Source organism: Ips typographus, linkage group LG7 (genome assembly GCF_016097725.1).
Source record: "Ips typographus isolate SLU linkage group LG7, UJ_Ityp_2.0, whole genome shotgun sequence".
NCBI classification, from domain to species: Eukaryota; Metazoa; Arthropoda; class Insecta; order Coleoptera; family Curculionidae; genus Ips; species Ips typographus.
The window spans coordinates 868,500-877,064 of NC_138428.1; the positions used below are offsets into that span (position 1 = coordinate 868,500).

The 8,565-nt window shown below is 39.4% G+C and overlaps 3 protein-coding genes across 5 annotated transcripts; 2 read left to right on the plus strand and 1 right to left on the minus strand.

Moving 5' to 3' along the window:
* Positions 1–1,619: 1,619 nt before the first annotated feature.
* Positions 1,620–5,423, minus strand: LOC145731792 (uncharacterized). Of its 2 annotated transcripts, none has more exons than XM_081983779.1 (7): positions 5,105–5,423; positions 4,780–4,968; positions 4,617–4,726; positions 4,406–4,558; positions 4,024–4,356; positions 2,104–2,356; positions 1,620–2,050 (listed from the first exon to the last, which is right to left on the minus strand). In XM_081983779.1, the coding sequence occupies exons 1-7, from the start codon at positions 5,325–5,327 to the stop codon at positions 1,800–1,802; spliced, it is 1,512 nt and encodes a 503-aa protein (XP_081839905.1). In that variant the 5' UTR covers positions 5,328–5,423; the 3' UTR covers positions 1,620–1,799. The 2 variants fall into 2 exon arrangements, with proteins under 2 accessions (XP_081839905.1, XP_081839904.1); XM_081983778.1 differs by having other exon boundaries at positions 4,780–5,041; positions 5,100–5,423.
* On the plus strand, positions 3,099–3,952 carry LOC145731797 (E3 ubiquitin-protein ligase MARCHF3-like). The gene is made up of 2 exons (XM_081983784.1): positions 3,099–3,474; positions 3,534–3,952. Exons 1-2 carry the CDS (start codon positions 3,239–3,241, stop codon positions 3,904–3,906), a joined length of 609 nt encoding a protein of 202 aa, XP_081839910.1. The 5' UTR covers positions 3,099–3,238; the 3' UTR covers positions 3,907–3,952.
* Positions 5,424–5,535: 112 nt separating the features above from the next.
* Positions 5,536–8,219, plus strand: Nulp1 (Nuclear localized protein 1). 2 transcript variants are annotated; one of them, XM_081983772.1, is made up of 7 exons: positions 5,536–6,602; positions 6,753–7,047; positions 7,102–7,214; positions 7,271–7,441; positions 7,495–7,570; positions 7,622–7,791; positions 7,853–8,219. In XM_081983772.1, exons 1-7 carry the CDS (start codon positions 5,674–5,676, stop codon positions 7,968–7,970), a joined length of 1,872 nt encoding a protein of 623 aa, XP_081839898.1. In that variant the 5' UTR covers positions 5,536–5,673; the 3' UTR covers positions 7,971–8,219. The 2 variants fall into 2 exon arrangements, with proteins under 2 accessions (XP_081839898.1, XP_081839897.1); XM_081983771.1 differs by having other exon boundaries at positions 7,905–8,219.
* Positions 8,220–8,565: the final 346 nt, after the last annotated feature.

Sequence of the window (8,565 nt, forward strand, 5' to 3'; positions counted from 1 at the left end):
GCTCGGGCCCCGGTTGTTTATTTACATTTTAAGATCGACGTGACCTTTTCGCAGCGTCCTCGGGAGGACGATCCCGTGTGCGCAAAGTAAACACAACAAAAACTGTTTAATAACCGCTTATTTGCTATGTCCGCTTTCGCGCGATTTACGACCGCGTTTTATGGTTTAATTGGTAGGTGTTTGGGAATGGCGCGAATTGAATTTTATAATAGGAATTTGGGACGATAAAATTATAATGTTTCCTTTTCGAGCCGCCTTGTCAGTCTTCAAAATTGCAGGAAACGAAACAACTTAATGCAAAAGATAAACAATTTTTAAATCACAGCACAAGTTGTAGCTTGTGATTGATCAGGAAAAAGCAGCAAACTAAAAGCTGTATTTTTCTATAAATTTAATTTAACTTTGGATTTGAAATTAACGACATTCATCTTCCATGTTTTAGAATTAACATCTTACAAATAGTTACTTGCTTAGTTGACTGTTGAACTCTCCAGGCGCTATTTTACAGTTTCAGGAAGAATTTAACCGGTTTTGTAACTAATTTAAGTAATACCCTTAAGTTATAGTTTGTAATATTTAAAAAAATAATACTAAATGAAACTTTTGCTTTGTTTGGTGGTAGAAAAAAGGAAATCACCCTTAATATTTGCTCTTTATCAATTACTTTTACTGCAATGCAAGTAGTCATTCAATCCTATTTTTTTGTAGTATTGGAGAGAGTCTAAACCTCACTCCTTGCCTCACTCTTTCTCAAAATGTTTTCCTCTCTAATTAATTTACAAGACCTTAAGGACATACTATTTCTTTTAAATAGCTTGCTAAAGTAGCCTTATTGGAGTTTAATTTGAATGACCATTTAGTGAGAAAATCATGCAAACCATTTTTATCATCCACCATTCGAAAGAGTACAAAAAATTCTACAAAATAGCTGCAAAAATGGAGTTCTGACACTTAAAAATGTCTTTCCTTTGCCTCAAAACTCTTATTTCCACCTTTGACACTCTGGAACACTGAAATTTGACATACCCATTCAACTTTTTTTACTTTTGACACTCAAAAATGAAGTTTCTGAGTCTGTCAGTGGAAATTTGCAATTTTGTGGTCCAGAAAGTCTGTTTTTTGAGATCTGACACTTAAAAATGTCTTTTCTTGGCCTAAAAACCCTTATTTCCACCTTTGACACTCTGGAATACTGAAATTTGACAAACCCATTAAACTTTTTCTACTTTTGACACTCAAAAATGGAGTTTCTGAGTCTGTCAGTTGAAATTTGCAATTTTGTGGTCCAGAAAGTCTGTTTTTTGAGATCTGACACTCAAAAATGGTGTTTCTAAGTCTGACAGTTAAAATTTGCAATTTTGTGGTCCAGAAAGCCTGTTTTTTGAGATCTGACACATAAAAATGTCTTTCCTTTGCCTGAAAAGTCTTATTTCCACCTTTGACACTCTGGAATACTAAAATTTGACAAACCCATTCAACTTTTTTTACTTTTTACTTTTTTTAATTTTTGCTGGTTGCAATCCCTCAAAAATGGTAGCTATACAGACTACACAAAAAGGTAATGCTCGTTTAGTATATTTTTGTCCAGTTATTTAGGAACAATTAAACACAAAAAAAAACAAGTTTAAAATCTGATTTATTTACAAAATAAGCAAACTTGGTGTGAATCAATCTACGAGAACTCGGAATGTGCCTGGAAAAACAGAAACAGAGCCGCAAAATCGCCCTTCTCACTCCCTGATTACTGGGATGGAGGTCGTGGTCGAAACCAAAAAGAGGTGCACACTCCCTCCTCAATTTTATTTGCTCCCGTACACCTCCGCCAATTCCTCCTCCAGCCGCAGCATTTTGACGTAACTCACCAATTGCCAATCGTCCCCTTTCTCCACGTAGGAACTGCGAAAACTGACCAATTCAGTGCTACCATCCCCCTCCAAATCGTCCACCAGTAAACTGTCCAAGTGGTTCTCGACGGACGGTTGACAATTGCGCTCGTGTCTACGACAAATCTGCTTGATGACGGTTGAGGAGGCGTTGATTTCGTGAATATCTGATGTACAGACGGCTGTTGCTGTTGCTTTATTAAAAGATTGTTGTACTTACTGGTGTCATTGAAGGTGATCAACACGACAGTTTCAGTCACTTTAGTGATGAAGAACGTCTCGTTGGTTAAGGGTAAACTGCGCTTGTTGATGCGTTGAGTCGGGCGCAGTTTCTCATACTCTTCAGACCATTGCCAGATTTTCAGAATGAAACCATTTAAGTGGCCTCTGAGCTTTTTAGCGGCCGACGGCCCGAAAGCGAACGGTTTCGGGTTCAATATGTAAGAATTGTTGTATGTCCAAGTTTTTTGAACCTACAAATTCACAAGAGACAACTATTATCAGGTGTGTAGAGTATGTTAATAGATTGCACGCACAGCATGGAAGAAATGTTTAATATTAATAACTTATCTAGATGTCCACATCAGCAGAAATGGCGGATCAAGTCAAGAAATCAGAAGAAGGATAGCTCTTGCCAAAACGGCCATGCCCAAACTCAACAAAATTTGTAAAGATCGGCATATAACAACCACAACAAAATGCAAATTAGTAAACACCCTCGTTTTTCCAATTGCGCTATACCCAGCAGAAGCAGAGCAGGAAGTTTGAGATGTGGGTCTGGAGAAGATTACTGAGGATTCCCTGGACAGACCGCTGAACTAACGTATCCATACTCGAAGAACTTAACATCCAAGTTAGATTGTCAACTAAAATCAAACAACTGATTCTCAAGTATTTTAGATACGTCAGCAGGAGGAAAGATGACAATCTCGAAAAACTTATGGTCCAGGGGAAGGTAGAGGGAACACGAACTAGAGGACGTTCTCCAAAACGATGGCTGGACCAGGTGAAGCAGTTTACAGGAAAATCTTTCCAAAACATCATTAGAAGCACGTCAGAAAAGAATGGAGGGAAACTGCTAAAAACATAACATGAGACTAGAGAGTAGAGTGTAGTTTGTGATTGGTCAAAACTAATCACTGTCTAATGTGTTTGACTACATAACAGGGCAATAATAGTTTTCAACTTTGGACAACAAAAGAGAGAGGAAAATGATAGTTTTGAACTGAATCAGGACCGTAAAATGCATATTGTTAAATTTAGAGTATTTTCATATTAATTTTTCATTTGTAAGCCCGGCCTAACTATTGTTAGAGCCGTCGCGAACGTTGAAATTCGTGCTGTCAAACCGAAATATGTCACAAAAATCACTGGCCGGAGTCAAACTAGCGAAATCTCAAGACGTTAAATCACCAGTGCAAGTGGGCTCAGCCAATTTTCCAGTATGCAGAATATGCCAAACGACCAGCGCCAGTGAAATTTTGATTTCTCCTTGCAACTGCAAAGGCACTTTGGCCTACATTCATCTCAGCTGTTTGGAACGCTGGCTGAATCAGTCCGGCAGGAATTATTGCGAGCTATGTAGTTTCCGGTTTGTTCCTAATTATTTTTTTTTGATTACTATTACTTAATGGGGGGGACAAAATTCAGGTATGACGCAGTCCAGACACAACGTTACGGACTATGCGAAAGTGTCCGTTTATGGATATGCCACCCTAGAAATCGACGTCACATTCGATCGGACTTTATTATAGCAATTCTGCTCACTCTTGTCACTTCAGGACTGCTTTTCATATGCATTTACGGTATGGAGTACTTTAGCGTTCAGGCGGAAAAAGTTGGAATTGAAAAAGGCTGGATCAAAATGACCTTAATCTCTTTCCTGGCTATAATCACCATGGGTTATTTGGTGTCGATTTATTTGCTGCTACGCGATCATTTGATACCATGGTACAATTGGTGGACACGCACCGTCAATATACGACTACAATTACCATGCAGGACTCTGCCTGATTTAGTTTAGATTCATGGTATAAACTGAATAAATTAAAAATTATTAAGTAAGTGAACACAGTCCATAATAATTTTCTACCCAACTTTAATCAGAACTAAAATATTTAACCAAAATTATGATACTCACCTTGTCAGTTTGATCTAAAAGAGTGAGAGTGCAGTGACATATAGTACAATTAGGCCCGTTGTCCACCACCAATTTTCTATCAGCAGCCGTAAAAATGTTATCCTTGTACTCTTCTGAAGTAGGCTGCACTATCATGTGGTACTGAACATTTTTGGAAGTTTTCTCCAATTCAGTAAGTTTCACTGTATAAGTGGCAGTGCTGTCCAAGCAATTATATGCTATGAAATCTGAGCGTGGATTGGGCCTGCGGACTTTGATGATTTTCTTACAGTGAGCCACTGGGATATTAGCAAGGACCAGCCCAGTTTTGCCCGACAATATCAAAAAGCTTAACTATAAACAGCATTTAGAAAAACAAACTTTGAAAACTGTATAACCAAACCTTTTTGTAAACACTGAGTAACTCTTTTACACCATCATTATTTAAGTCAGAAATAACAACTGGCAAACCCACATTTCTGATCCAGTTCTTTTCCTCAGAAGAGTGGGCATGCCACAAGGTTTGCCCAGAGACAGTTTCAATAACCTTCAAACCCTGCAAAACCACACACACTTAACCCTACTAAATCTGACTAAAGCACAGAATATCAGACCGTAGAATCAACCAGCACACATTCAAACTTCCCATCTTTGTTAATGTCTATAAGCAGGCAATCCATCCCTAAAGGTTCAACCTTCTGCTCAAAATCCCAAGCTACACCTCCTGCAAGCACCACTTAAACTAACCCAAAAAGCTCCCAGAAACCAGAAACCCACCTGTGAGTCCTATAAATGACACCACACCATGTTTAGAACTCTTCCAGCTATTGAAACTTCCTTTATACATCACAGCCAAGTTATGGTTAGTCTCATAAGCCCCTTCAACCCGACTGATTGGACCTTTAAATTCCACACCTTCATGCTCCCTCTGCCAATTAGATATTTTTACTGGACAAGTGTGCAACTCTGAGCACGGTAACACCCACAAAAATATTATAATAGGAAGAAAACATAGCACTATAGAGGCTAAGAAAGCAATCTAAAATCCAAAATTTAGACTTACAGTTACAGCCTGTACTAGGCATACAGCACTACACCTTACGAGCTGTCGACATTTTACTGGCCCCACGTTTGATTTTCACTATATCATCGTGCAGCCCCAGGTTGTGCTGTTTGTTGTTGAAGTTTTCTTCATACCCATTGGGGTTTTTGGAATTGTAGCTGGTGCAGATTGGTTCCATGCTGATTTCTTTCTCGGAGTCAGAGTCGCTCAACGACTGGGGTAAAGGGGAGTAGATGCCTTGCATGGAATGGGCCATCTTCATGATGAGACTGCCCCAGTTACAAAAATCCACTAGTTGAGGGTGTTTATTATTGATTCTCACATTTAGAAGTTTTTGTTTACATTGCAATCTGTCAAACTGGGGTCTGTCGGACAGTCATATTGTACGACATTTTATACATTCTGTCTCTTTCTGATTCATAACCTTAGAAAGAGATACCGAATAAACTAAATTTTATTTTGACATTTGACATTCAGAACTCGAACAGCTGGAGCTGGCAGCTGGATCAAAATGATAAGTTTATCGGTTTTATTGTAAATTTTGTGAAAACTGGATAGTTTTGAAGTGAAAGACTTGAAATAAACATTTCCTAGATTAGTTTTGAATAATGTCATCTAGAGTGTTGCGTAAATTACAAAGGGAAACAGAAAAAGAGTTGGGTGAGAATGAAATCGGTTCCGATCTGGAACTTGAGCCCCCAATTGGCGGAGCCCGAAAAAAACAACTGAACATTAACCGGTACGCGTTGCTAAACGAACAGTCCCACTCAGAAAGTGAGGTGAAAGAAGACGACAATGAAACTGAAGCCAACAAATCCTACAGTGGAGAGGTGCAGGAATCTATCAAGAAGAGACGGAAGAAACGCAAGAAGAAATCTGGCAAACAGTCCAGCACTCACCGAAGCAGTGAAGATAACACTGAACTGGATGAAGTGGAGCGTTCTTTAAAAGAAGTAAATCGCCTATTAGGGTCACCCCATATTGCCCTCACAACTAGTCAAAAACGACAAGACGGTTCCACTCACCGAAAAACCGTTTTATCCATACAGCACCGACATTTGAACCCCAACAATGAACTGAAAAGAATTTTTGGGTCCAAGGTCATACAGGGTGAGCACAAACGCAAAAGTCGTGGTGGCGCCTCAAGACCACACACAAAAAACACCTGGATGGTTACATGCAAAGACAACTGGCCTCAAGTGGGCAAATCCGGACTTTCTATGGCGTTGCTAGAGACTTGCGGTTGTGTTCATTACTTTGCCTATGAACACAGTCAAAATTATAGGCAAGTTGAAAATAGATTTCTACAGGCTGTTGAAAGCAATGATCCTGACAATATTGTCAGCATAATCAATCAGCACCCTTATCATGTGAACGCCTTGATACAAATGTCTGATTTGTGTAAATTGAGCGAGGATTTGGCTATGGCTGCTGAGTTAATTCAGAGAGCACTGTATTTCCAAGAGTTTGCCTTTCATCCATTGTTTAATGTAGCACAAGGCAATTGTCGATTAGACTATAAAAGACAAGAGAACAGGTAATAGTTTTCTAGATAAACTTGATTGGTTTCTATGTAGTTAAGGTTTTTAATAACATTTAATACCACACTTGTGTTTTGTCTCATATTTATTGTGTTTGTTGCAAGCAATTTAGCCACTTACTTATATATAAACATTTTTGTTTTCAGGCCCTTCTACATAACCCTCTTCAAACATTTAACCTTCCTGGGTGGAAGAGCATGCTGCAGGACCTCTTTGGAGTTTTGCAAGGTGTTGCTGTCCCTAGATCCTCAGGGAGACCCTCTGGCGATTAAATTGTCCATGGACTTTTACGCTTTACGTGCTAAAGAATACCAGTGGCTAGTGGATTTGGTGGAAGAGTTGGAAGCCTTCAATTTGATGCAACTACCGAATTTTTCCTATTCGGTGGCGGTTGCCTGTTTCTATTTAGGAGAAAGTGGCAAAGCTGACCAGTTTTTACAGGTCAGTGTTTTTTTTTCTCTGAGATTGTCCAAAACATTGTTTTAAAAACTTTAGGATGCCTTGTTGATGTTTCCTCACGTTTTGACTCCACTTCTCAATAAATGCTCTATCCAAATAGACAATCGGGTGGCCAATCACTCCTACTTCCAAGAACCAACTGAAAAAAAGTGAGTTTGTGATTATTATTTGATTTGGTGGGCTTTCTTAACAGGGTTTTCAAAAGTGTCCCCACGGGACTGTTGCCCTTGATTTTACTCTACGTCAACCGCAACTATCACATTTGGAAGGATGCTGACCTGCTGCCCTGGTTGGAAAAAAACGTGCATGAAGTGCTTGATCGAGTGGATCGGAAAGATCCCGCGGTGGAGGATTGCAAGGAGAAACGACTTCGAAGGTTTGGATTTTCTTAAACGTTGTGTCGGTTAGATTATTGTGGTTGCTTTTCAGGTATTCCAGACCGCTGCCTCTCAGTATTGGTCGTCATCTAATCCTGTCAGATGATGCCAAGGGTGTTCCTTTTACTGTAAGTGAATAATTGTTTTTTTTGGGGGTTTTTAGTAAAGTGGTCATTTAGGACTCTTCTGAGGCTATTATGAGCTTTGACCCACTACCTCCAAAAGATTCAATCAACTCATACACCAGACCGAAACGACCTACAGTAGCCAGCAGTAGCTCCCATCCTTTACAGCTCTTCCTTGGATCTCTATTGCCTGATTTCAACCCTAACCAGCCCATTCATTTAGGGTAAGTAACCATGCAAACAGTTTACAAGTAACTGTTTTGAAAATGTGTGGGTACTTGGTAGTTTTTTACGTAAAAGTATCGGACAATTTGAAGAAGTAGAACCGCATTTGCAGACAGGGTCAAGCGGATCAAGCTCAGGCGGTCGAGCGGCCCGATCAGAATGGCGATTTTCCCCGTAGTTTGGCGTCCTTAGTGGACGCCATCCGCGATCTTTTTAACAATATTCGGCCGGAACTTCAGCAGCAAAACGACGCTGACGACGACGCGGACGACGGTGACTCCCAGGACGATGATCTCAGCTAGTTTATTGTCTTAAAATAATTCGAAACTGCTTGAAATTATTTACTATTATATGGTGGTCGTAATGCGGAAAGTGGACTAATATAATTGAGTTGTTATAGGTTATTAATATATTTACCAGATACCAATTGTGGTTTTGTTGGTTCAAATTCCCGCATTTTTCTGTATTTTATATTGATTGTTATTCTTGTGTGGCATTGCAGTTGGTTGTTTCAAACGGGTTAGTTATAAATATATTTGTCCACGACCAACCAATAATGTACTAATATTCAGCGTGTTGACAGAAGCTAAATGAAGGTCATATAGCGTCAGAAGGATTAATGAAGAGGAATAATGATCATTATTCCCTCTCGACCTAAAGGTGGTTGCACACCAAGCATAAAACATGGGATATGCGGTATTTCTTGCGTGTAATAGACATCCACTTATGTCTTTGCAATTACTGCTAATTCAGAATACCATTTTCTTAACAAA

Coding starts and splice junctions, on each gene's coding strand:
- LOC145731797 (XM_081983784.1), top strand. CDS start 3,239: ATGTCACAAAAATCACTGGCCGGAGTCAAACTAGCGAAATCTCAAGAC. Junction 3,475..3,533: donor TGCGAGCTATGTAGTTTCCG/GTTTGTTCCTAA, acceptor GACAAAATTCAG/GTATGACGCAGTCCAGACAC.
- LOC145731792 (XM_081983778.1), bottom strand. CDS start 5,327: ATGAAGATGGCCCATTCCATGCAAGGCATCTACTCCCCTTTACCCCAG. Junction 2,357..4,023: donor TTTTAGATCAAACTGACAAG/GTGAGTATCATA, acceptor GTGAATTTGTAG/GTTCAAAAAACTTGGACATA. Junction 2,051..2,103: donor GATCACCTTCAATGACACCA/GTAAGTACAACA, acceptor TCTGTACATCAG/ATATTCACGAAATCAACGCC.
- Nulp1 (XM_081983771.1), top strand. CDS start 5,674: ATGTCATCTAGAGTGTTGCGTAAATTACAAAGGGAAACAGAAAAAGAG. Junction 7,442..7,494: donor AAGGAGAAACGACTTCGAAG/GTTTGGATTTTC, acceptor GTTGCTTTTCAG/GTATTCCAGACCGCTGCCTC. Junction 7,792..7,904: donor AACCAGCCCATTCATTTAGG/GTAAGTAACCAT, acceptor CCGCATTTGCAG/ACAGGGTCAAGCGGATCAAG.